General features: G+C 47.1%; 1 protein-coding gene across 2 annotated transcripts in view; it reads right to left on the minus strand.

Moving 5' to 3' along the window:
- Positions 1-1,065: 1,065 nt before the first annotated feature.
- The window catches only part of LOC309536201 (solute carrier family 2, facilitated glucose transporter member 5-like), a 43,316-nt gene continuing 17,475 nt past the window's right edge, over positions 1,066-26,906 (minus strand). The window contains exons 1-12 of one of the 2 annotated variants that reach the window (XM_082230172.1): positions 22,074-22,727; positions 16,394-16,492; positions 15,794-15,954; positions 14,498-14,622; positions 14,175-14,327; positions 12,324-12,449; positions 9,975-10,162; positions 8,464-8,574; positions 7,103-7,204; positions 6,338-6,410; positions 5,043-5,170; positions 1,066-4,222 (exon numbers count right to left, since the gene is read on the minus strand). In XM_082230172.1, coding sequence (XP_082086298.1) covers positions 3,986-4,222; positions 5,043-5,170; positions 6,338-6,410; positions 7,103-7,204; positions 8,464-8,574; positions 9,975-10,162; positions 12,324-12,449; positions 14,175-14,327; positions 14,498-14,622; positions 15,794-15,954; positions 16,394-16,492; positions 22,074-22,127 — 1,557 coding nt within the window. In that variant the 5' untranslated portion in view covers positions 22,128-22,727 and the 3' untranslated portion in view covers positions 1,066-3,985. Of the gene's footprint in view, positions 4,223-5,042; positions 5,171-6,337; positions 6,411-7,102; positions 7,205-8,463; positions 8,575-9,974; positions 10,163-12,323; positions 12,450-14,174; positions 14,328-14,497; positions 14,623-15,793; positions 15,955-16,393; positions 16,493-22,073; positions 22,728-26,906 lie in introns of those variants that run through there. The other variant, XM_082230173.1, reaches the window with a different exon arrangement.

Raw genomic sequence — 26,906 nt, forward strand, 5'->3', positions numbered from 1 at the left:
TTTACAAAAATAGACAATGATCTTTTGTACAAAATGTATCCCCCTTCCAGGGAGATGAAAAATAGCAATCAACCAGCAAACAACACACACAATATCCACTCCTTTTACAAAATTGTATTTTTAAACACTCTTCCCCTTTGTTCATAGATAAATGCTGTTTTGTTGTTTTGTGGGGCAGGTGAGAAACTCATCATACACCTTGAAACCAAGGACGCTTCCAGACCGTCACTATTTTCAAGAGGGATTCAATCATATACTTGCAAATTCAGGTTGCACCATTATAGTTGCTTGGGAGTGTCTGTAGAACAAATCCAGGTCTCTTTTTGCAGTAAGGAAAGTGATGGAGGAAATGAGCTGGAAACTGTGGATTAAACTTGCTGTGATGCAGATTCATTTAACCTCTTGCAAACGTATTGAAATGGATGCTTAATAATAGGCAATCTGGAGGCACTTGAAGATCAATCATATATTGGGATTAAACTTGTGTGTCTTGTTATATGAAGTCCAAACAAGCAACAATTAAAAATGGATGGGAGGGGGCAGACAGTGAGTAAACAGAAACCCATAATAAAACTGGGAGATTTAGGTTGAAGCTCAAAACTTACTGGGCAGCAAGATCAACTGAACATGCTGGGACTCAAAATTCTTGAAAAACAAGCATTTGATTGCATTGCCTATGCCTTAGGACAGCTTGGGTCAATTATGAGAGCCCACCTTGATCGTTGAGACCAGCTGAGCATCCCAATAAATGGAGTGTGTGGCTGAGACCATAGCTGCATCTGGAGAGCTGTAGATTCAATCCCAGGCAGCTTCAGATAAGGCTGGGAAATAGCCTTCTATGGAACCCCAGAGAGCCATAGCTCAGTGGTAAAGCATCTGCCTTGCACACAGAAGGTCCCAGGTTCAATCCCCCAGCATCTCCTAGTAAAGATGAGAATATATCCCCTGCCTGAAAGCCAAGAGTCACTGCCAGTCAGTGTAGGCAGCACTGAGCTACATGGACCAACAATTTGCCTTGTTTTAAAGCAAATAATCCTTTGTTCAGGGTTTTTTGTTTTTTTAAAAAAGTCTTTAGTACTGGGTCAGGAAAAGGGATGCACTCAGGCAGGCCTAATTCACACATAGGTGGTTAACCTGGCTCTGTCACTTCAGGTTGCATGTGGAAAGCTAGCATGTCAAGGGCAAGGCTAGGTTAACACTATTCTAATCTGAGTTTTCTATGTGAAAGGGGTTTTGGTTTGTTTCCATATATACACACCACCCAGGAGAATCAAGCCTGTTCGGTGTGAGAGAAATTGTTAGTTCTGTTGATACAAAAAACCTTCTGGGTTTATCAGTTCTCTCCCATTTCCTTCCTTGGCCCAGAGGTGGCTGGTTCCCGTTGGAACTGGTAGGGTGTAAGACAGGGAGCTCACCAGCAGATGGAGCCAGAGTAAATGACAGACAGAGCTGTCTGACTTTAGTTTTGTCCCCATCTTCCTCCATGCGGTTCAATAAGGGCAATACTGAAACTAAAGGGAAAGAAGCTACACTTTCTGTTGAGTAATAAAGCAGGCAGGTGGGGTGTGGCTTAGGGCAAACGGATTTGCCCTTAATGAACCAGCGTCCACTGACTTGGCCAGTACTGACTTGGGCAGATAACCCACTGCCAGGCGTAGAGCAGCAAAACACAGATTTAAACCAGAATGTGTGGTAAAGGTAAAGGACCCCTGACAGTTAAGTCCAGTCATGAACGATTCTGGGGTTGCGGCGCTCATCTCACTTTACAGGCCGAGGGAGCTAGCGTTTGTCCACTCCGCGGACAGTTTTTCTGGGTCATGTGGTCAGCATGACTAAGCTGCTTCTGGCGCAACCAGAGCAGCGCATGGAAACACTGTTTACCTTACCTTACCTTTTTATCTACTTGCACTTTGACATGCCTTCAAACTGCTAGGTTGGCAGGAGCAGGGACTGAGCAACAGGAGCTCACCCCGCGGGGATTCAAACCACCGACCTTCTGATCAGCAAGCCCTAGGCTCAATGGTTTAGACCACAGCGCCACCTGCGCCCCTTAGAATTTGTGTTATACATCCCTTAATCCTAAAAACCCGCTTTCCCCTCTAAAATAACCCCAGTTCAATACTAAAATAATAATTTAAAAATTCAAATGTGTATTATATTCCTCACTTCATCCACAAGCAAAGAGACCCGTTCACCACTTTTTAAAGCGCATGGTAAGTGTAAAGCACACAAATTGTGCTTAAAATTAAATTGCAAATTTTTATGATTGTTTCTAGGTGGTAAGAAAAATGTCTACTTTCAGGAAAAGCAGATAGCAAAATCTTAAGCTCGTCAGATGGAAGGCATTCAAGAGATACTGCCTTCTAGACTTATTTGCCTCTTCATCTAAGGCTGAAGCTCCATTTGTGCTTTAATGACAATCAAAATGATTAAAATTAGTGTTTTAGTTATAACCATTATAGCCTGGCAATTGATACCAATGCAGCAGGGGAAGAGCTGAGGTTAAAAACTGTGTTGTAACAGACTCCTTTCACTTCCTTAACGAGCAGAGATAAGTGCCAAAACATCTTGACCCCGCTGTAAACACATGCACACTCTCCAGCAAGGAATTCAAAATTATTCTGGGTCCACTGTGTCATTTGAGACCTCGTTGGGAACCCCATCAAGTTGGGCGTGGGGGCTTTTTAAGGCTAGAAATGCCAGTGCAGGCATTGGACAGATATAGAGTTTCACTTTTTTCCATTGGCAGGGCTTCCTGCAATGAAACAGGGACTCTGTCACATTCCCACCCCCATGCAGAGTTAAAATAAGGGCTGCAGCAGATGAAAGGCCTCTGGGCTTGTGTTGCACTAGGGCTGGTTGGGGGGTGGGTAGGTTTGGCGAAGCCCTTTTTGGCTGGGTCAGGTCTTTACCTGCCTGCACCTGACGTCCTACAAGATCTCAGGATTGTATCCAACCAAATTATGCTCAGTGCAGACCCACTGGAATGCATGAATCTAAGGTAGTCATGTTCATTCTCTTTGATGGGTCTACTAGGAACCCTCCATACCCGGCCTGTGGGTATGGCTTGGCTGAAATGGTCTTGTGGGTCAATGGCGGAGGGGCTGGGGGGCACAATTATGTCCCCCACTGCTGTGATACGGGGTGTCAAAGCCTCAGCCAAAGTCCCTGATTTCCACATAACATGGAAAATTGTTAAACACAGTTGAATGCTCTTGAGGCCCCTTCCAGCTCTGTGAGACTTTCCTGTGCAGCCTCGTTTGATTATTCTTCGTATCTTTTAGAAGGCGCTGAATTTTGGCACGTCCTCTGCCTTTGGCAAAGAGGAATTGCATGCTAGGTGTCTAAAATCAGATTATCTTGAGTCACCTCCGAGTACATCCCCAGGCGTGTGCTTCAGTTTGTGGGATGTGAAGGCAGAAGAATTGTCTGTTCACCTTACCCCAGTGTAAGCAGCATGGCTTCGTGAGAAGGAAATGCTTCCCCCTGTGCTGAAATGCAGAGAGGAAACACTACATTTCTAAGAGGATTTTGGGTCCAGCCATACAGTGAATCTCAGGTCAGACGGATTCACAGCAGCCTAACAACCAAACACACATCTGCCTGCAGATCACTTTGCCAACGTCCCCCAAACTCAGTTACCATCTTTGGAAACACTTCCGAATTAGGAAGAAGTTCCCCATCTTGGTTCTACAGAAATATGTCTTGAACAGGTGAATTATAGGCAAGGCATCCAGAAATGGCAAAGTCTTTGATGCTAGAGAAAGGGCAGTATCTTTTTTGGGGGGTTGCTGGTGGGAGTTTTTGTCCATGTGAGAAAGATGTAGCAAGGAGGGTACCGCAGGGCACAGCTACACGGGGTTATAGACACCTCACCCACGACAATGCGGGGAGGGAGAGGAAATTTGAAGGATGGCATCTGCCACCAAGACGGCTGGAGGAGAGTTGGGCTTCAGCCACTCCTAGGCGAGGGACCAGAAACGTCTTAAAGGGCACTGTTCCTCTGCGCCTCGGCTTTTTTGCTGTAAGGCTGTGAGATGGCGGCGAAATCCTTCAGCTCCTCTTTGTCCACCTCTTCTTCCGTGCCGTTCCTCTTTGCCATAATCTGGTTGATTTCCATGAAGGTTTTGTTCTTGGTTTCGGGGACTACTAGGAAGATGTAAATGACGGTGAGCAAGCAGATGCCGCAGAAAATGAGGAAGGAATAGGCCCCGAGTCCTTGCTATATAGAGGAAAAATAAGTGAGAACAGGAGAGAGAGAGATGAGATGAGTTACTGGAAACTGATTTTGTTTTTCATACTCTTTACTCCAGAAGAACCATCACCAGGTTCAAAATGCATTGGGATGTTGGCTCGATTTAGGACCACGCTGAGTTGTATGCAGTGCTTGTCTTGCTCAGAGTAGTCCCATTCACATTAATGGACACAACAAACTTGGGTCTATTCATTTCAATGGGTCTACATTGAGTTGACAACCCTCTATTGAAGAGAAGCAAATCTCTGTCGTGTAACCCCTCCCAGCAGTGGCATGTGGCCCCTGGAAGGTTGCACAGAAAGGAACATGGCCCTCGAGCTGCAAAATGTTCCCTTCCCTTCTTGTAACCCAAAGCAGAAAAACTTTACCATTTGATTCTGCTAGGGTGGGCCTTGGCGAATGTCTACCATTGTCAAAGGCTAGCACTCGCCATGAACAATCCGACAGGAAGCATTTAGGGACTTGGAGTAGGGAATTTTGACAGCATGGCTGGGATGCCTAGAGTGGCAACCCCAGGGCAATTTGCATAGAAAAGAGTTGGCCTGCACTGCATCGCCACCACACTAGATGGCCAAAGGGTGGTATTACAGCTTCCAAGCCATCAGGGATCCAGTGATAAGAAGGAGCCAGGAGGGTCCCAATCTGCTCCTAACAAAAGTGGAGGCCTCTGGGCTGGCTAAATCAGAGTAATGCTCTGACGGCTGCCCCAAAGAGAAACATATTCTGTGCCCCTGTATAAAACTGAATCGACTTAAGCAGAAATGTTATGAATCCACAATTTCCTTACATCCATGTATTGGAAGACCAGACCCACTGTGAAGTTTGAAAGCCAGTGAACAGAGCCTCCAACCATGAATGCAGCTGGTCGAGACGACTGGAGGAACATCTCAATTATCATCACACTCGGAATCGGGCCTGGGAGAAGGGAGAAAGGGATGATTATTTATTATCGTGTGTAAGGACGTAAGAAAGGCCTGCTGGATCAAGCCCAGGTGGTCCAGCATCCTGTTCTTACAGTGGCCAACCTGTGGGAAACCCGCAAGCAGGATTCAAACACAAGAGACATCTCCCCTCCCATGGTCTCCCGCAGCTGGTATTCAGAAACTTGACTGCCTCCAACTGTAGAGGCAGGGCATAGTCATCATGGCTAGTAGCCATCAATAGCTATCTCCTCCAGGAATTTGTCTCAAAGCCATCCAAGTTGGTGGCCAGCACTGCCTTTTTTGGAAGGGAGCTCCATAGTTTAACAATGTGAAGAAGGACTTCCTTTTATCTGTCTGGAATCGCCCAAAATTCAATTCCCTTAATTGTCTTGGTGGCCCTTTTCTGAACCTTTTCCAACCTTACGGCAGCCTTTTCGAGGCAAGGTTGCACCATAGATTTGTACAAGGGCGTTACGATATTGCTTTACATTTGTGAATGGTTTCCAATGAAGCACTTCAAAGCAATTTCACAATAAACAGGAAGCTGCCTTTTCCTGAATCGGACCATTGGTCCACCTAGCTCAGAACTGTCTACACCAATGGTGTCCAAACTTTTTCAAAGAAGGCCAGTTTTGATGAAGTGAAGGGCCATGAGGGCTGACCAAAGGACCAACCAAAATTGTTGTCAGCTTTTACCCCAGGAAATAAACTGCCACAGGGGCAGGATTAAACTGACCAGCGGGCCGGATTAGGCCCCCAAAACGGACTTTGGACATGCCTGGTCTACACTGACTGGCAGCAGCTCTCCAGGGCTTCAGGAAGAGGTCTCTCCCAGCCCTGCCTGGAGATGATGATGATGACTCTGCCGGGGATTGAACCTGGGACCTTCTGCATGCAAAGCAGATGCTCTACCACTAAGCTACAGCCCTTCCCTTAAGATACAGCGACACAGGAAGCTGCGTTATACAGAGTCAGACCATTGGTGCATCTAGCTCAGTGTTATCTACACCATCTGGCAGGAGCTCCTGGGGTTTCCAGACAGGAGTTTCCCCCAGCCTGAGGTGCAAAGGATTGAACGAGCAAGGGAAATGATTGATTCGCACCAGCAATGATACTATAGAGATGTAAGGAAACCATTCATTTTTCTGAGCATACTTACTGGCTCCGATAGCGTGTCCGATGACATAGGCGATAACACAGGCTATACTCAAGTAGGGCATCCCGTTGATGTGCTGTTGAGGAATTGGGTTGCTGTTTAGAGCCATTTCTCAGTTTCCCTGTTGAGGCGTCAACAGGGAAACCAGAAGGGCAATCAAACATCAGCGAAGGTTGGTGCCTGTTAGGCAGGGAGCCCAACAGTAGGGGGAGCCAGAGCTCAACGACTGGCTGACCCAGAAGCAATAACAGGCAGAGCTAACTACTTTCCCCCACATCCTCCTCTTTCCTACTGATTTCTAGAAGGGCAAGACTGGGACTAGGGAGCAGGAAAGTGACAGGCAGGACCAACCTTTTTGGCTGACGAGTGGAGTACAAACGCTCTAGATAATAATACACAGGACCTCAATATCTTAAGGCTTGCCTCTCTGCATACAAACTGACCCTTCTTTATGTCCCCCATCCCATAGAGGTTTGAAGGCTGGCAACAAGAGAACGGGCCTTTTCTGTGGTGGCCCCCAACTTTGGAATGCTCTCCTCATAGAGGCTTGCCTGGTGCCATCATTGCATGTCTTTAGGCGCCAGGCAAAAACATTCCTCTTTACCCAGGTCTATGGCTATTAAATAATCTATGCCTGTGAAAGGGTGGAGGAGAGGACTGTTATTATGCTTCACGGTGGTTGGTACTTGCATGTTATAGATGCAGAAAATCTTGGTGAGGACAGCTGCCCCTCGCCCCCGCCCAGGCAAAGATGCTCACTAAACGCACCTTGAGATTCAGAGCCACCGTTAGCACAGCACAGGCAACACAGCAGATCCCAAAACCGGCCAGAAGCAGAATTCTCCGCCCCAGGGACTCGACAATAAAGACCTAGAAGATAGGGAGGAAGAGAGCAGCCTGTAAATTTGTGTGCAAAGGATTCATTCGGGGGCCTTTTGGTGGTGGCACCACAGCTATGGAATTCTTACACCAGCAGATTCAAGACAAGCTCCCTACATTGAGTCCAACGGGGCTTTTCATGTTGGATCCCTGCAGTTTTCACACTCTGCTATTTTACAAACTACTTTATGCAGCTGTAGGGAGTATTGATCCTCTTAACTGCTGCTGGCAGTGAACACTATTAGTTCATATGTACATATTTTACTGTTTTACATGGGTTTATTTTTATTTATTTATTCCTAAAAGTGAATTTGAAATGAAATGATTTATTTCATAAAATTCTGACTGTAAAAATCCTCAAAGCAGAACAAAACAATAAAATTATTGGCAAGAACGATGAAAACAACTATTTAAAACGTTTAAAAAATCAAAACCAGCAAAAAATCTAAAAAACACACCAGCGTTTTAAATATCTGGGTAAGCGTGACAAAACAGAAATGTTTTTAACAGGCGCGAAAAAGACCCACATGCATAATTATCAATAGCCAGGGAGTTGCAATGTGAGGTGCTAATAAACAATTTTTCACTACTTGTTTTTCAACCTGTTCTTTAAGTGATCATTTTAGTAGCATGACTATAACAAAAGCAGCTTAATAATAATAATAATAATAATTTATTATTTATACCCCGCCCATCTGGCTGGGCCTCCCCAGCCACTCTGGGCGGCTTCCATAAAAACCAAAAATACAATAAAATATCACACGTTAAAAACTTCCCTGAACAGGGCTGCCTTAAGATGTCTCCTGAATGTCAGGTAGTTGTTTATCGCTTTGACATCTGCTGGAAGGGTGTTCCACAGGGCGGGCGCCACTACCCCACTACAGGAATATTTACTATTTTGCTTATATAAAAGGAAAGTATTAAAATGTTAAATGCATGCATGCATGCATTAATTAATTAATCAATTAATTAAAAAGGTTAAATTAAAAGCTTATCAGAGGAGCAGTTTGAAGGAGCTGTTTGTTGGCTGCCACCTTGAAACCCCTTTCTTGATAATGTTAATATTTCTTGCTTCCAGGTTGTTACCATCAATATAAACTTTGTTAAATAAATAAATAAATAATAATAATAATAAAAAGCTTCCCCACCCCACACAGGTTGAGCACCTAACCCAGCTCTGGTGCATAATAATAATAATAATAATAATAATAATAATAATAATAATAATAAATCAACATGGTAAGCCGTACCGCTAACAACGTCATCACGACGTTGACGGCCCCTGTCCCCACGGTCACGAACTGCACGTCGTTTTCCTCCACACCTGAGCTCCTATAGATACTGTCAGCATAGTAGTAGACCTGGGGTTGGATGAAAGACAAACAAGCAACCGAAATTCAGTCATGCCCACAAGCAGGAAAGCATTGAACATCAGAAGAGTGCTGAGATGGATCGGCCCAATGGAATCACAGAATGGTAAGAGTCGGAATGGGACCCCCAGGGGTCATCCAGTCCAACCCCCTGCAATGCAGGAATAGTCCAGCGTCCTGTTCTCACCGTAGCTGAACACGTGGCTGTGGAAAACCCGCAAGCAGGACTTGAGCAGAAGAAGAGCTCTCTGCTCTCCTCCAGTTTTCAGCAACTGCTATTCAGAGGCATCACTGCTAGCCTTAACCTCTGTAAATTTGTCCGATTCTCTTGCAAGAAGCAAATGGTGAGTAAGAACATAGGCAGAGCCCGCCTGGATCAAACCAAAGGAGCATCTAGTCCAGCACCCTGGGGCCAACTGGATGCCCTATGGGAATAATAATAATAATAATAAAATTATTTATACCCTGCCCTTCCCCTGTTCAAAAACCAGGCTCAGGGTGGCTAACAACAAATTTAAAACACTTAATTGTAAAAGCAGCATAACATACAGTATAAAATACAGGCTGTGCCTGATCCAACAGGCTCCTTATGTTCTTAAGCATCCATCGTTAGGCATGATGGGAATCCGGATGCTAGGCTTAGATAGGCCTCTTTGGTCTGTTCTGCCAAGGTACCGTATTTTTTGCTCTATAGGACGCACCAGATGATAGGATGCACCTAGTTTGGCGGGGAGGAAACAAGAAAAGAAAAATTATGAATCCCAGAAGCCGGAACAGCAAGAGGGATCTGGCTCCTGGGATAGCCTCTTGCTGTTCTGGCTTTTGGGATAGCCTCTTGCTGTTCTGGCTTCTGGAATAGCCGCTTTGCGGGGCTATCCAAAAGCCAGAATAGCTAGAGGGAGCGCTGCGCAGCTCTCCCAGCTTCAGCAAAAGCTCTCCCGGCTTCAGCAAAAGGAACCCGAAGCCTTTGGAGTGCAGTGCGAGGTCCCGCTGCACTCCAAAGGCTTCAGTCAGCTATCCCTGAAGACTGGAGAGTGAGAGGGGTCGGTGGGCACCGACCCCTCTCGCTCTCCAGGCTTCAGCGAAAGCAACGCAAAGCCTCTGGAGTGAAGAGGGAGCACTCACTCTGCGCTTTGGTGGCTTCGCGTTGCTTTCACTGAAGCCAAGGAGCCCTCATTTGCTCCATAGGACGCACAAACATTCCCCCTTAATTTTTGGAGGGGGAAAAGTGTGTCCTATAGAGCGAAAAATACGGTACCTCTGCAAAGGAAGAAGCGTGATGCATAGCCCAGAGTCAGGAGACACGACGAAGTTGCTCTTAGATCCCCTTCTAGTGAGGCCCATCACACCCAACTATGGTCAAGTGTTACTTGGGATGCTGGTTTACTTACTGCGTTAATCCCGGAGAGCTGCTGCCCCGCCATCATCACGATGATGGAGATGAGCTGCCAGCGGAGGCCTCGGTAGGTGAAGAGGGTCAGCACGGACATCCGCCCCTCGGCTTTCTCCGCCTGGTCCTCCAGGCGCATCTCCTCCATCTCCTCCTCTACGTCATCCCAGCCCCTCAGCTTCTTCAGGGCTGGATGGGAAGAAGGAAGGAAGGAAGGTCACCAAGGTGGCAGGAACCTGGCAGAAAAGACTGGAGGTGCTTTGCCTGCAGCCCACACCACTCACAAGGTTTTTCATTCATGAACAACAGCGGTTCCTAAACTTTCATGGGTCCTTGGTTCCATAGACCCAACCCCAGTGCCATCCTGCCCAGCTGCTCTATAAAAGGCATTACAGTGGTACCTCGGGTTACAGACGCCGCTAACCCAGAAAAATTACCTCGGGTTAAGAACTTTGCTTCAGGATGAGAACAGAAATCGTGCTCTGGCGGCGCAGCAGCAGCAGCAGGCCCCATTAGCTAAAGTGGTGCTTTAGGTTAAGAACAGTTTCAGGTTAAGAACGGACCTCCGGAACGAATTAAGTACTTAACCCGAGGTACCACTGTATCCAGAATAGCGGTCTGCACAACCCACTAAGGAAGACAGTAACACAATAACATTTAAAACAGTAACGATCAATAAAATATTTGAGGGAGTCGGGCACCCCTGAAGTTGACAGGCGTTGACATTCAAATGATGTGCGTGAACCACGTCTTGTGATTATGTAGGGCAGGGCTTACCTGCCCCCCTCTCCAATATTTTATCCAAGTTGGCACCCCTGGTAATGATTATTTGCAGATTTATTCACAATCCAATTAAAACTAGTTCAATTAATTCAACAAAAATAGATGGACTTGATCCAGCAATTCAAAGACTGTTAGTAAGTTACACCTTCAGCACCCTCCAGGCAACCCCCCTTCTCCCCTTGGGGGGGGTAATGCCCCCTTTGGAAAGCCACTGTCAATCCATTCTCTAGAAGTTTTGGACTACAACTCCCATCAGCCCCTGCAGGCATCGACAGGAGCTGGAGTTCAGCGTCATTGGGAGGGCCCACAGGTATTCAGATGCTGTGTCACACCTGAGCTCAGGCCACAGGAGATAGCTTTGGTTTGACCAGCAAGAAGCTGCCCCTTAAGTTATGAGTTTGGACTTTTTACAGATATCCTACCACTCTTGGAGACAGGATAACCGAGCAAGGAGTTGTTTGTATGCCTCCATAGCAGTTTGCAGGTAGTAAAATACACACTTGTTAGATGCAGTTTCATATTGCTCTTCTCTACCCAGCCTCCCTCCCTGTGGTGGATTTTGGTTGTCGTTTAGTCGTGTCCGACTCTTCGTGACCCCATGGACCAGAGCACGCCAGGCACTCCTGTCTTCCACTGCCTCCCGCAGCTTGGTCAAACTCACGCTGGTAGCTTCGAGAACACTGTCCAACCATCTTGTCCTCTGTCGTCCCCTTCTCCTTGTGCCCTCAACCTCTCCCAACATCAGGGTCTTTTCCAGGGAGTCTTCTCTTCTCATGAGGTGGCCAAAGTATTGGAGCCTCAGCTTCAGGATCTGTCCTTCCAGTGAGCACTCAGGCCTGATTTCCTTCAGAATGGATAGGTTTGATCTTCTTGCAGTCCATGGGACTCTCAAGAGTCTCCTCCAGCACCATAATTCAAAAGCATCAATTCTTCGGCGATCAGCCTTCTTTATGGTCCAGCTCTCACTTCCATACATCACTACTGGGAAAACCATGGCTTTTACTATACGGACCTTTGTTGGCAAGGTGATGTCTCTGCTTTTTAAGATGCTGTCTAGGTTTGTCATTGCTTTTCTCAAAAGAAGCAGGCGTCCTTTACTTTCACAACTGCTTTACGTATAAGCTAAACAAGCTATAGCTTAGGGCCCCACTCTCTTGGGGGCGCCAAAAAAAATTTAAAGGAAAAAAACAACTGGATGTGCATTTCCAAAATATAAGACAAAAAACAAATAAAATAAAACCTACATACAGCAACAGTGTTTTGCAGGCTCCTATGATGTAAGTAATGGGCCCCGCCTGCTAGCCTGCTCCCTAGAATATCACTGGTTTCCTCATTTCTCTATATAGGGTGCCTACATTCTGCATGGACTGGTTGCATGGCAACAAGCGCAAATTGCTTTAGATATCTATTAGGTCCATAAATTACCATATAGCACATATCCAACACAAAAAACAGCGGCAATTTTTTTGTTGGCAAAGGACAGCTGGAAATATAAAGGTCCCCATTACCTTCAGTAGCTTAAGACCTCCCTCCATTTTAGATTGTATCTTATAAGTAGGTGTTTTACCTGCTTTGGCACTGGCTTCATCTCCCTTCTGGATCAGCAGGTACCTGGGACTTTCAGGGAAAAAGGGAAGCAGGAAAAGCTGCAGTACTGCAGGGATCCCAGTTAGACCCAACAGAATTGGCCAGCCTGCAACATGAGAAAAAAGAGAAATGTTGCTATGCCTGCAACAGAATAAGACACATGAGGAGAGCTTGCTGGATCAGGCCAAAGGTAAAAAGGTAAAAAAACAAACAAAGGACCCCCGGACAGTTAAGTCCAGTCAAAGGTGACTATGAGGTTGTGGCACTCATCTCGCTTTCAGGCCGAGGGAAGCAGCGTTTGTCCACAGACAGCTTTCCGGGTCCTGTGGCCAGCAGGACTTAACTGCTTCTGGCTCAATGGGACACCGTGACAGAAACCAGAGTGCACGAAAACGCCGTTTACCTTCCCGCTGCAGCGGTACCTATTTATCTACTTGCACTGGTGTGCTTTTGAACTGCTAGGTTGGCAGGAGCTGGGAAAGAGCAACGACAGCTCATCCCGTTGCGTGGATTCGAACCGCTGACCTTCTGATCGGCAAGCCCAAGAGGCTCAGTGGTTTAGACCACAGCACCACCCACACCATCCTGTCCTCACAGCAGCCAAACCAGATGCCCATTATGGGAAGCCCTCTTGCGATTCCCAGTAACTAGAATTCAGAAGCATTACTGCTTTGGGCAAGTGGAGGAAGAGCATAGCCACTGTGGCTATTAGCAGTCTAGAGACTTGACCTCCTGAAATGTGTCAAATGTGTCAAGCCAGTTCCACAGTTTAACTACGTGCTGCGCAAGTCAGTCATCTATTTTTATTTCCATTTATTTATTAGACTTCTATACCACCCTTCGTCATAATATCTCAGGGTAGTTCACAAGATAATAATAGCAGCCTGTTGGACACAGGAAGCTCTCTTACACTGAGTCAGGTCAGAGGTCCATTGAGGTCAGTATTGTCTACACGGACAGGCAGTAACTCCAGGGCTTTGGGCATTTAGAGGCATGCTGCTTGTGTTGGTGGAGGCAGAAGGCAAGTTATTGTGTCTAGTAGCTGTATGCAGCTTTGCCCTCCACAAATTTATTCAATCCCCCCACATTCTGCAACTATTTTCACTCTGCTTTTCCTCCACCCTCCCTATCCCTTTCCTCTCATAGCTGTGAACTTACAGATTTGAAAATAAGGGACCAGCAGCCTCAAAAATAAGGGATCAGCAGCCAAAATAAGGGATTTTCAGGGCACAGGTATGCTCAACTTCTGAGCCCCTCCAAGCCAAAGGCAGAAAGCCCAGCCAGCAGCCAAACGAAGCCTCAAGTGTGGTTCCCACAGTGCAGCAAACCGGCAAAGGGGATGCAGCAAGGAAAAACACTGTCACCTTTCCGCTGGGAAGCGCTGAGCAAAGGAGAGTCCCCAGGCAATGCGGCCGATTTGATCGGTTCAGGGCATGCAAGCTCCACCCCCTGTCGTTCTGAGACTCCTTATTGGGTGAGCAACACAGCCAAGCAACACAGTTGGAGCCTCCCTCCTCCCTGGCCGGCAGGGAGGGAGGGAGAGGAGCTGCTTCCTTTGAAACCTGGGAAATTTAAGGGACATCATCAATAAGGGACAGCAGTGGGACACAGCGCTGGGATAAGGGACTTTCCCGCCAAATAAGGGACGGTTGACAGCTATGTGGGAACTAGGTAGCTTGTCTTGTTCTTGTTTTTTTTTTTAATGCAAGCAATTCTGGGAGCCTCTTTGGCTGAAGAGCAGAGGTTTTTGTTGTTTTTGTTTTTAAAAGCCCCTCTAAACAGATAAATAAAATGCTATCAGAGCAGGAAATTCGACGCATTCCTCATTTACCTTCTGTGCTTCCGAGGATCATCCGCATGCCCAGAATCTGAGCAGCAAGGATCCCGATGGTGATGAAGAGCTGCGGGACCACTCCCACGGCCCCCCTTAGGTTTTTGGGAGACAGCTCTCCAAGGTACATGGGGACAACGTTGGAAGACAAGCCTGGTTGAAAAGACAGCAAGACAAATGCAGATGAATCTGGGAATGGCAAGAAAAGGGTGCAGCGTATCCGAACCCACCCCAGAGGAATGGTCTGGATAGAGGTCCCAGAAAGGCAGGCCTTCTTAAGAAGGTAACTTGAGACAGGTGCTCAGGTGCTCTGCTGTGCTCACCTGCACAGATGCCAATGATGATCCGACAGACGATGATCACTTCGAATGTCTTGGCCACCTTGGAGGCTCCCATGAGAATTGCAGGGATGATGGAGAAGACATTGTTGATCAGTAAGGTGCCCTTTCTGGAAAGGAAGGGAGGTGTGGGATAACCAATATCATATAACCAACATGCTTAAGTTAATGGTTAATGCCATAGTAGAGTAAGCTGTCCTGCCAGGCTTAGCCTAGTCACTTCCCCTCACCTTGAGAGGAAGGTGCCGTATTTCTCGCTCTATAAGACGCACTTTCCCCCTCCTAAAAAGTAAGGGGAAATGTGTGTGCGTCTTATGGAGTGAGTGCAGGCTGTGCAGCTATTGCTGAAGCCAGGAGAGCAAGAGGGATCGGTACGCACCAATCTCTCTTGCTCTCCTGGCTTCAGGGATAGCCGCGCCAAGCCTCTTCAGGGCAACGGGAGGAACGCTCCCCCTGCCCTGAAGAGGCGTGGCACGGCTATCCCAGAAGCCAGAACAGCAAGAGGAATCGCTGCTTTTGCTGCGCAGCAATCCCTCTTGCTGTTCTGACTTCGCTTCGCTGGAGAGGCGCTGCACAGCTTTCCCTCTCTGCGCTTTTGGAAGCCGCCCAGAGTGGCTGGGGAAGCCCAGCCAGATGGGCGGGGTATAAATAATAAATTATTATTATTATTATTATTATTATTATTATTATTATTATTATTATTGCGCCCCTTCAGCGAAGTGGGAGGAGAAACAGAGCCCCTTCCATTTCTCCTCCCGCTTTGCTGGAGAGGCGCTGCGCAGAGAAGGAGAGAATATTTTTTTCTTGTTCTCCTCTAAAACTAGGTGCATCTTATGGCCGGGTGCGTCTTATAGAGCGAAAATACAGTAAGGTAAGCAAGCCTTTGTTCTTCCCCAGTCTACCTGAGAAGCTCAGCTTGGGAAGAGGTTTGAGCTGGTTGCTCCAGCTCAACCGCATGGCTCTCACAAGCCACTCACTCTTGAATTCCTATACCAATATTTGGAACTTTTGCAGCAGAGTCCGACAACAAGAATCTGGTGCAGTCCCCAGTCCCCATACCTGTTTCAATCAGTCATAATAAAAAGTCAGAGATGGCACTCATACAGAGACAGGAGCAGGAGAGAGACTCCTTTCTGGCTGGTGCTCCCAGGAGTCATGGGAAGTTGTAAACCCTTCAGGGCAACAACGTCTAGAAGGCCCTATCCTGGCTGCCCTTGCTCTGCACCCCCCTCTGCATCACACCACAACCAGCAATGTGAGCCAGAACCACGCTTTTCTTACCTGCCGCATTTGTTCACCATGGGGCCAACCAAAAGCGACCCAAAGAAGCCTCCGAGCGGGAAGAAAGACACTGTGATCGACCAGAGGGCTGTCATCATGTCCTTGCTCATGTACTCCCCATTCCTTTCATAGTAGGTTTCGTTGTAAAAAGCTTTCATGAACTGGAAGAAGAGAGGTATCACAGGTTCATTAACAATGCCCTCTTCTAAGTAAGCCAGGAACAGGGAACCTGCGGATTTCCGGATGTTGTGGGACTACAGAACCCATCATCCATGAGGACTGGTCGCTCTGGACTATGGGTATTGGAGTACAACAACCTCTGGGAGGCCACAGCTTCCCCTTTACCTGATGTAAACTGTGTCAACATTCACCATTTCTGGTTGATGGTGCTCAAAATTCTATCAACAAAGAACGTCTTTATATTATTATTAATACTTTCCAGTCCTAAGGTCACAGGGTGGGTGGGTTGCAACATTGTAAAATACAGCATTAAATCAGCAAGTTTATTGCGCTGGCTCATCTGCATGAGGAGAAAGGGATGTCTGGGCTCCGGTGACGCAAAGTGGAAAAGGTGTGAGTGAGCACAGAGACCCTACCTACCAGTTCTGGAGAATTTATCACGGAGACGTTGTAGCCATACTGGAAAGATGAACCAAAGGCAGCCACGAAGGTCACCAAGCTGAGAACGAGGGTCATTCTCTGCAGGCAAGAGGAGGTGAGAGTGGTTGGAGGGTGAACCAGCTTCCTAAAATCAGCCCAGGAAGTGTCCTTCCTTATCCCAAACGTGCAAAGAGCAAGGAACCACATGTGGCCCTCCTCGCCTCTCTTATCTGGCCCTTGGAACTCTTCCCAAGCCACGCCCCCTTTGCCGGCTCTGATTCGCACCCCAAGACCACACCCCCAGGTGGAAATGTGTCCTTGAACTCTGATCATGCTTCTTGCTTAGATGGAGGACAGTGTTTGCAGGGACTAGCCTTGTACGCAAAAGGTTAAAAAAAAGGTCATTCATTGCCCCACCCACTTTTGTCTCTGGCCACACCCACCACTGGCATTTGGCCCTCGGAAGGTTGCCCAGAAGGGAATGTGGCCCTCGGTCCAGGAAAGTTTCTGTCCCACATTGCAGGCAAACCTTCTGTATTAATTAATCATTTACCCTGCAAGAACCTATTTAATCCTGTTTGAAAAACCAGGAAAGTATGGCTTAGGTTAGGAAAAAGCTAGAGGAACACCGTTGCCCTGACACCTGTTACCAACTGTTCAAAACAGCACAGTGCTGTGATGAGAAATGGCAGCTTAACTTTTCATGTACGGGTCCAAAAGGATGGATCTGCAGTCCCATGTGGAGTTAATAGAATTATAGAGTTGGAAGGGACCCAAAGGCTCAACGGCCTGCAAAGCTGGAAAATATCTACACATCCATACTCAGCCATGACACTCTCTCAGTGACCTTGGGCCAGGCATGATCTCTTAGCCTGGCTTACCTTACAAGACCAGCTCCCTTTTTCTTTGAGCCATTACAGTGGTACCTCAGGTTACATACGCTTCAGGTTACAGACTCCGCTAACCCAGAAATAGTGCTTCAGGTTAAGAACTTTGCTTCAGGATGAGAACAGAAATCAGGCTCCAGCAGCGCGGCAGCAGCAGGAGGCCCCATTAGCTAAAGTGGTGCTTCAGGTTAAGAATAGTTTCAGGTTAAGAACAGACCTCCGGAACGAATTAAGTACTTAACCTGAAGTACCACTGTATTAGGATTATTCATTTCATTCATTCATTGCTTTCTCTTTTTAAGAAGCCCCAGAGCGAAGTGCAGAGCGAAGTGCAGACATGGAGAAATATTGGAAAGGCAAGCGATCTGGGTTTTTCCATCACTCCCTCCCACCCCCACCCCCCAGGAAAAAAGTCCTGTATTTCTGGCTGAACAATTTCGGAAGGATGGATGACCTTTCCACGCACGTTCCAAAAGATCCTTCCCCATCACAAGGTACCAGCCTATAAACAACGTGGCGTTTCTGGCCAAGGTTGCAGCTGGGGGCTTTTTAAAACACTGCCAGGGCATAAAAGAGTTTCGTTCCCTGTCTTCCAGGAAGGCGGATCATATTTTCCATTGAGGACCCAGGCCTTGCCAATGACCAGAGTTGACCTTTCTGCTCTCTCTGCTCCTCCCCCCTCCCTGCCCCCCCCCCCCGTTTGACATATTCTGGCGCCCACCCAAGCACCCCAAAGGCAGATTTATTGCTGGCGCATTGCCTCCCTAACTGCAACAGTTAGATGGTTGCAGCATTTGGGATTTTTTTTCAGTTCAGGGAAAGTTTTCTTCTCCCTCTGTCAACACTAGAATTCGTGGGGCTCCAATGAAGCTGAATGTTGGAAGATTCAAGAGACATAAAAGAAAAGTGCTTCTTTGTGCAGCACAAAGTTTGTTACCGAAATTACGGGGGGCGGGGCACATCTTGTTAAATGTTACAAAGATTATGCATAAATGTATCGTTTCGACTTGACAGCTCAGGGAAGTTACCTAGCTTTAAAAATCATATAAAATCAACTCCTTTGCCTGTTTCCTTCATTCCACCGCCAATTTGCTTCGTTGGCCAAGGACTTGGAAACCACTTGGTCCCCACCACAATCCCTCAAGCGGGAGGTCACATACTCACAGGAAGATACAGTGGTGCCTCGCAAGACAAAATTAATTCGTTCCGCGAGTTTTTTCATCTTGCGGTTTTTTTGTCTTGCGAAGCACGGTGTCGGAAAAGTTTTGGAAAGCTTCAAAAATCACAAAAAACCTCAAAAAAGGCGTTCTATGAGTTGCTCCTCGAAGTCAAGTCGCAACTGTATTAACGGTGTTAAGAAAAAGGAAACAAACTTGCAAAAAACGCAAGACGTTTTCGTCTTGCGAAGCAAGCCTATAGGGAAATTCGTCTTGCGAAGCAGCTCAAAAACCGCAAAACCCTTTCGTCTAGCAAGTTTTTCATCTTGCGAGGCATTCGTCTTGCGGGGCACCACTGTACTCATAGGTGGTGGCAGACTATGCAAACCAAAGTCCTATTGTCCCTTTGTAGTAGGTGCTTAGAATGCACTGTATTTTTCGCTCTATAAGACCATAAGACGCACCTAGTTTTGGGAGGAGGAAAACAAGAAAAAAAATATCCTGAATCCCAGAAGCCAGAACAGCAAGAGGGATCGCTGTGCAGCGAAAGCAGCGATCCCTCTTGCTGTTCTGGCTTCTGGGATAGCTGCGCAGCCTGCATTCGCTCCATAATGCGTGCACACATTTCCCCTTACTTTTTAGGAGGGAAAAAGTGAGTCTTATATGGTACTTATGGCACCATATGTTACTATATGGTACTTATAGGGTGCAAAAAATATGGTACTTCCCAATACATATCCTGTATCCGCCTGTTGCAACACATTCCTCCTATGTTAATCATGTATAACCCTCCCCTTTTCTGATGTAGCAATGATGTAGTGATGATGCTTAATGAACTGTATGCTGGGATAAGATAGAAACTTTTAAAAATCCTTGTCACCCCATCCTCGGGATTCAAAATTCCTCTTTGAACCTGTTGCACAATAAACTTTGGTCTACAGCTATTTGCTCCGGCTGGTGGCTGGACTCCTTCCTTTGTTCCGCAGGGACCCATGGGCTCTGCTGGTGACTGAGCAGCCTTGTACCTAGATTTTTCCGTAAAGCCACTTGGGACAGCCCTCAAGGGCTCAGGCCCGCTTGAGGGTTCCCCAAAGCCAACTGGCGAGAGCAGGATGTTGGACTATATGGGCTATTGGCCTGATCCTGCAGGGCTCCTCTTATATTCTTAAGTGAGACCCAACACCAATTCCTAGGTACTGTAACTGGTTCCATTGTTGAATGGCTCTCACCAAAAAGAGGTTTCTGTCAGTTTTCAAATGCAATCAGCCTTCCTCCACTTAAGTCCTTCTGATCGATTTGCTCTCAGGAGACAACATACATAGGCACACCATGCATTTAAAGTACATGATTCCTCCCCCCCAAAAAAACCAACCCTGGGACCTGTAGTTTGTTATGGGTGCTGAGAACTATAGTTCCAAGGGGTGAACTACAGTTCCCAGCATTCTTAAGGGGGAACAATGTGCTTTAAAAATTCGGTGTATGCACAGCCTTAGGCCACATTCACACTGTACATTTAAAGCAGTATCATACCACTTTAAATGGGGAATAGGGAGTCTCCTAACAACTCTCAGCATCTTGAACAAACTGCAGCCCCCAGGTTTCTATGGGGGAAGCCATGACTGTTTAAATGGTACCGTAGCAATATAAATGAATGGTGCGGACGTGGTTTTACTCTCTTGAATTATGGAGTCTTTCAGTCATTCTGGTTCAGCTGATGTTAATGTACTTTGAACTTCTAGCTCTCAGTGACTTCCAGTGACTGATCTACTGTCCATGGAACAATTATCTTCAGTTGCAACTTGTGTCCTTCCTGACCATTGGCTCTGCTGGTTGGGGCAGTAGTTTGTTAAGGGCGCTGTGAGCTACAGTTCCCAGGATATTGTGAGGAAGCCATGCTCTTTAAAATGTGCAGTGTGAAGGCAGCCTTGCAAGTCTTTGTCATCTTCTACGCAAAAGACCTCCAGGTATTTTGAAAAGGTATGGGGCTGATGCCAACTTTAGCACAGAATAAATACTTCTTTCTTATGTGACATGCACAGCTGGCTTGCCATTTCTGCTTCTCTCGTGGGGAAATTACATACCACAGCATGCAAAAGTGCAACATTTATTCTTGGTAGAATGGGACACTTCCCCCATGCTATGACTCTGAGCATGTGCAGAATGCATTACCAAATTGGCACATCCAACCTCTACAGGCTTGGGGTGGTTCGAGCATCCAGGCCGGAAAGCGTGACTGCCTAAAATCAGGCTCTGGAAAGTCTCCCTTTAAGAGCTAAATACTAGGAACTCAGTACATGCTCAGAGGCACTCGCTTCACTACTACTTCACATGTTTTAGGCTGGGCATTCTGGCATTGACAAACGGCTCCTGGGTCTCAAGCTCACATTTATGGGTCTGTAGTGCTGGCTCAAATGGGATGCAGGTGGCGCTGTGGGTTAAACCACAGAGCCTAGGGCTCGCCGATCAGAAGGTTGGTGGTTCGACTCGGTCCCTGCTCCTGCCAACCTAGCAGTTCAAAAGCACACCAAAGTGCAAGTAGATAAATAGGTACCACTCTGGCAGGAAGGTAAACGGCGTTTCTGTGCGCTGCTCTGGTTTGCCAGAAGCAGCTTAGTCATGCTGGTCACATGACCCGGAAGCTGTACGCCGGCTCCCTTGGCCAGTAAAGTGAGATGAGCGCCACAACCCGAGAGTCGGCCAAGACTGGACCTAATGGTCAGGGGTCCCTTTACCTTTAACTAGGGTTGGCTCAAGATGTCTCTGCCCTCTCCGCGGACCTACAATGCATTCTCTGAGGGCTGTGACCCAAACCATGCATCACCAGTCAGCAGTGAAGAGATTCAAAGCGCACCTGTGGAACTGCCTGCTGCTTCATGGACGCGTGCATGCAGTAATAAAAACCCTGCCAGCCCAGGGTTGGGTTGTTTGCAAGTCACACCACCCCTGCACCTTTGGCAATTAGCAGGGCAGATTATCTCCCCTTGTTTCCCTGCAGTGATATTGGGCATGCACAGGCTCCTTGCTTGGAGCAAAAAAAGAATGTTGCAGACCGAGGAAAAACTGCACAGTGCTTAAAAGACTACAGAAAATGGAATCTCAGACATCGGATGCTGATTGCCAGCATGCCAAAATGTTGCCCAATCAATATTGTGCAAAGATGTCTGTAGGGCTGGAACCCAGGTGCCTCAAATTCTCAACATCCTAACTCCATTCCCTCTTTTTCTAAAAAATAAAATAAAAATAAAATGCCAATATTTTTCAGTGCACAACCACCTACTCTTCTGACAAGGTGTCTTTCTGGACCTTTATGTCATGGGGCCGGTCCAAGGTTTTGTGACCAGGGGACCTTCGCCAAACCCTCAGCCTATTCTGTCTTGCAGTGACCCTGCCACTCCCCCCTCCCACCAACAAACCCTGAGAAAAAATCCTTAAAAACAGGCCTGTCTCCAAGATCCAGCAGCAGACTGTGGTCTGAGTCCACACCCTCCAACATTCCGCATGAAAATTGGGATATTCTGTCGTAAAACAAGAGGTTCTGTGTTTCATTTGGCAAAATTCTACTGTATTTTGCCCGTTTACCCCTCGACCCACATGCCCACAGAAGGAAACAGCGTCGTCTGCCAGCCAGACACTCACCCCCTTCCTGCCTTCGCATGGCACGCCGCCCGTATATTGATTTTCAGTCTTCATTTTAAACGCTCCTGCTGTCAGTTCTCTGCTCTGAGTTGCTGCTCTGTTTGCAGCGACTGTCCCAAACGGAAAGAAGGCAGATAGATATATAGAGCGAGCGAGATCTTCAGTATATGCACATACATGCACCTTGAGTGGAGCAGGGAACACCCAGCAATATTCTTTATAGCCCAACAGTGGGTGAAGTTTGCCCTCTGAACTTCCTCGAGATGGGCATGGCTGTCTCGTGCTGTCCTTGTGGATCGGCTTCTCTTTGCTCCTTTCAAGGTTCTGGGTTTGCAAACAGTCTTAAGGAGGGCGTGCGCTGCGAGCCAGGATCAGTGGCAGAGCACATGCTCCCGCAGGCAGGCGTTCCCACGTCCCATTATACAAAGCAGCCCCGAGTTGGCAGGAGTTGTGGAAGGGGCGTGGAAGAGGCGCATGCACACGCTGCCTGATCGGCTCAGAGAGAGCCGCTGTCTGTCAGAGTTGAGGGTGCTGGTTGTGAGTCCGCAGAATCTGGCCCTCTCCCGATCTGCGCTCTCCTCTTGGAAAGGGTTGCTTTGCCGCTGCTGCTGCTGGAAAGCAGAGGAGGCTGCCAAGACCGTCTCTCCTTGCAAAGGGGCGGATTGAGCAATAACGAACGAAATTCATTCCAGCAGCGCATTGGAGCTCCGTCACACCACTAGTGTGGTCAGAGAGAAACCTTTTGCTGGAGACAAATGCTTGGTTTCTACACAGCGACCAAGCTTGTTTGGGGCTGATCTGTCTCTGGTGAATCACTGTCTGCAATTTTGTCTTTTTGGGGGAGATGTTGTGGATGTCTCTTATAAGAAAACTTTTTCAAGCATGCACATAAACGCCCCAGAGTTTCAGAGTTCTTTCCCCAGGGCTCTAGAAGTTATAATGGGAAAACCCCATCTGGAAAAGTTAAAAATCCCCCTTTAAGGCTTTCAAAGTGGATTAGAGAAATTCAAGGATGGGAGATCTATCAGGCTGCATACTCTTCTCTGGCAATCACTCGTAGCCGAGTAAGATTGTCTTCCATAAACACGGTTTTAACAATGAGTCTGTAAAAGACTGTGGAGGCCAATTTTGGACCCACACGTCCTTCCACTAAAAAAAGCTAAAAAAGCTAAAAAAGCCAATGCAATTCTGGGCTGCATCAATAGGAGTATAGCATCTAGATCAAGGGAAGTAATAGTGCCACTGTATTCTGCTCTGGTCAGACCTCACCTGGAGTACTGTGTCCAGTTCTGGGCACCACAATTCAAGAAGGACACTGACAAACTGGAACGTGTCCAGAGGAGGGCAACCAAAATGGTCAAAGGCCTGGAAACGATGCCTTATGAGGAACGGCTAAGGGAGCTGGGCATGTTTAGCCTGGAGAAGAGGAGGTTAAGGGGTGATATGATAGCCATGTTCAAATATATAAAAGGATGTCATATAGAGGAGGGAGAAAGGTTGTTTTCTGCTGCTCCAGAGAAGCGGACACGGAGCAATGGATCCAAACTACAAGAAAGAAGATTCCACCTAAACATCAGGAGGAACGTCCTGACAGTAAGAGCTGTTCGACAGTGGGATTTGCTGCCAAGGAGTGTGGTGGAGTCTCCTACTTTGGAGGTCTTTAAGCAGAGGCTTGACAACCATATGTCAGGAGTGCTCTGATGGTGTTTCCTGCTTGGCAGGGGGTTGGACTCGATGGCCCTTGTGGTCTCTTCCAACTCTATGATTCTATGATTCCACAGTGCGGACATTGGTTCCCGGGCGAGAGTTGATCACCGTGTGGATTTGCCAAGTGTGCCTTCGTCTTAGCACGTTTCTCCCTTTGAGTTCTGAGTTAGAGTGTCTTCAAAGTCCATGACACCTTTGGTAAAGGCTGTTCTCCAACTGGAGCGCTTGCAGGCCAGTGTTTCCCAGTTGTCAGTGTTTATGCTACATTTTTTAAGATTTGCCTTGAGATTTGTCTTTAAACCTCTTTTGTTGACCACCAGCATTATACTTTCGATTTTTAAGTTCGGAATAGAGTAGTTGCTTTGTTGAAAGCACATGGCTTCCCCTCAAAGAATCCTGAGAACTGTAGTCTGTCAAGGGTGCTGGGAATTGTAACTCTGTGATGAGTATAGTTCCCAGGATTCTTTGAGGAAAGTCTATGCTTTAAATGTGCTTTCAACATATGGTGTGTATTGTTTGTATAAACAGTTAAAGCCATGGTTTTCCCAGTAGTGACGTATGGAAGTGAGAGCTGGACCATAAAGAAAGCTGCTTTTGAATTGTGGTGCTGGAGGAGACTCTTGAGAGTCCCATGGACTGCAAGAAGGTCAAACCTATCCATTCTGAAGGAAATCAGGCCTGAGTGCTCACTGGAAGGACAGATCCTGAAGCTGAGGCTCCAATACTTTGGCCACCTCATGAGAAGAGAAGACTCCCTGGAAAAGACCCTGATGTTGGGGGAAATGGAGGGCACAAGGAGAAGGGGACGACAGAGGACGAGATGGTTGGACAGTGTTCTTGAAGCTATGAACATGAGTTTGACCAAACTGCAGGAGGCAGTGGAAGACAGGAGTGTCTGGCATGATCTGGTCCATGGGGTCACGAAGAGTCGGACACGACTAAATGACTAAACAACAACAACAGCTGTAGTCCACAGCTAAGTAGAACCTCCGGGCTCAGGAGCAGTATGGTGCAGAACACTAGGCTGGCCGTTTGAAGGGCATTTGAGTCCTCACTTTGAAGAAGCCCTGTTTGAAAGCCTGTCCTGTTAGAAGATACATAACTCTAAGAAGGGTTATTTCTTCTTACACTGGTGAAAGTCCATAACTTGGTGGCAGAGCATCTGCGCTGCATGCAAAAGGTTGCAGGTTCAATTCCTGGCATCTCAAGGCAGGACTGAGAGAGAACCCTACCTGAAACCCTGGAGTGCTGCTGCCAGTCAGTGTAGACAATACTGAGTCAATGATCTAAGTCAGTATAAAGCAGCATTCTAGGTTTTCTAGGTGTGTGTGGGTGTGGTGAGTTTCGCTCAGTAGTTGGCACATGGACTGAGCAGGCACACAGATCATTTGGTGACACTCTCCGTCCTGCTCTGGTGAGATGCGTTATATTTCTATTTAAATTGCAGCAATTCTTTCCAAATGTGCAACTACACATCTAGACAAGCATGTGCAAATTTTATGGACATGTGTGTCTTCTTTTGCAACGTTCTCCCCACCACCACCACTTGAAGACCAGTTGCAGTTGTTGGAGAGCAACATGGGAGACTCTCTTTCGCATTCTGCTTCTGGCTGACATCTGACTCTCCACTGCTGGAAACAGGAGGCTGGGACAGATGGGCCCAACGGGATTCCTTCTTACACATTCACTGAGGAATGCCTGATGCTGCTTTCAAAGGAACTCCAGTGCTCCCTGGAACACACTTCTAAATCTTGGGCTCAGGGAAGCCTCCATCAACCCGACGCCCTCCAAACCTTTTTGGATTTCCAAGTATCACCTACTGGGTTGGGGTCCATGGCCCAATTGTAGTCCAAAACATCTCCGAAGGCTGCCGGGTCAGGGAAGACTGGCTTAGAGCCATGATGCGGAGCTTGTGGTCCTCCCAACTACAACTCCCATCAGACCCAGCCAGCATGGCAAAGGATATAGGAATGATGGGAGTTGTAGTCCAGTCGCATCTGAAAGGCAATGTCCATCCATTCCAATGGGTCTGCTCAGCGTAGATCTAACATTGGCTATAACCCCCAAAACATGCTAAAGGTTGCATGCAACTAAATTTTACTCAGGTTAGACCCACTGGAATCAATAGACCTAAATTAGTCACGCCCATAGGAAAAGTCCTAAAGCCATTTTGACTCTTTCAGTCACCTCAAATATTTCTCTACAGGTCAAAGGAAATGCAGAAACCTCCCCATTGTCTCTGTCCTCACAAATCCTGCCTTAAGGGCACGTTTAAGGTGTGAATAGGGTGAGCCTGTGACCTGCCTCAGGAATTAAGTATTATCATTACAAAAGAATGGCCAGGCTCCCCAGGTAATCCAGTCAAGTGACCATTAACAGGCAACCTGGCAGACAGGGTAAAAACAAAGTACTCAGATTTCTGTTGTAGACCGCCTTTTCTGTGACGGAGGTATGATGTATCTGGTCTTGGGCTACACCCCTTCTGTGATATATGTATGATGTTTCTGGGGGTGGTCTTGCACTCCAGGGCGGGCAATTTAAAATGTCTATAGTAGGGCTTGCACGCATGGCTCTGGGTCCTCCTCCTCTCTCCTGTGTGTGGGGGAGAACCCTGTTGCAACAGTTAATAAAAGATCAGGCTTACTAGCTGCTTTGCTTCTCAATATTCTTTGGTTGGTCTGTTATTTTCTCCTACCCACAGAGAACCGACTAAAGGACTCTATATGGGCTCTTGGGTACGCCATATGGGAAAAGGAGCAGTTTTTTTTTTTACTTATATCAGTTGCATGCAACTAAATTTTACTCAGACGCACCGGAATCAATAGACCTAAATTAGTCACGGCCATCAATTTCAATTGAATAGGACATGCATTGGATCCAATCCTAAACCCATGTTTACACTATAGCTACAAATCAAGCCAAGCATATTTTACAAGCCCAGCAGTTCATCAGATCAGTGCACCACAGTCTTCCGATGGCATGAGTGTCAAGACAACCTGCAGGTTCTTATCTGCTGCAGCCTTCATCCGCCTTCACAGCCGTTGTAACATACCGCTTGTTATCTTCTGCCTGATCTGCCGTTGAGGACTTCTTCCATCATTTGTCTATCTCCTATCTCCTCCCCTT

This window comes from Podarcis vaucheri (genome assembly GCF_965113315.1).
Source record: "Podarcis vaucheri genome assembly, chromosome: 7".
NCBI lineage: Eukaryota > Metazoa > Chordata > Lepidosauria > Squamata > Lacertidae > Podarcis > Podarcis vaucheri.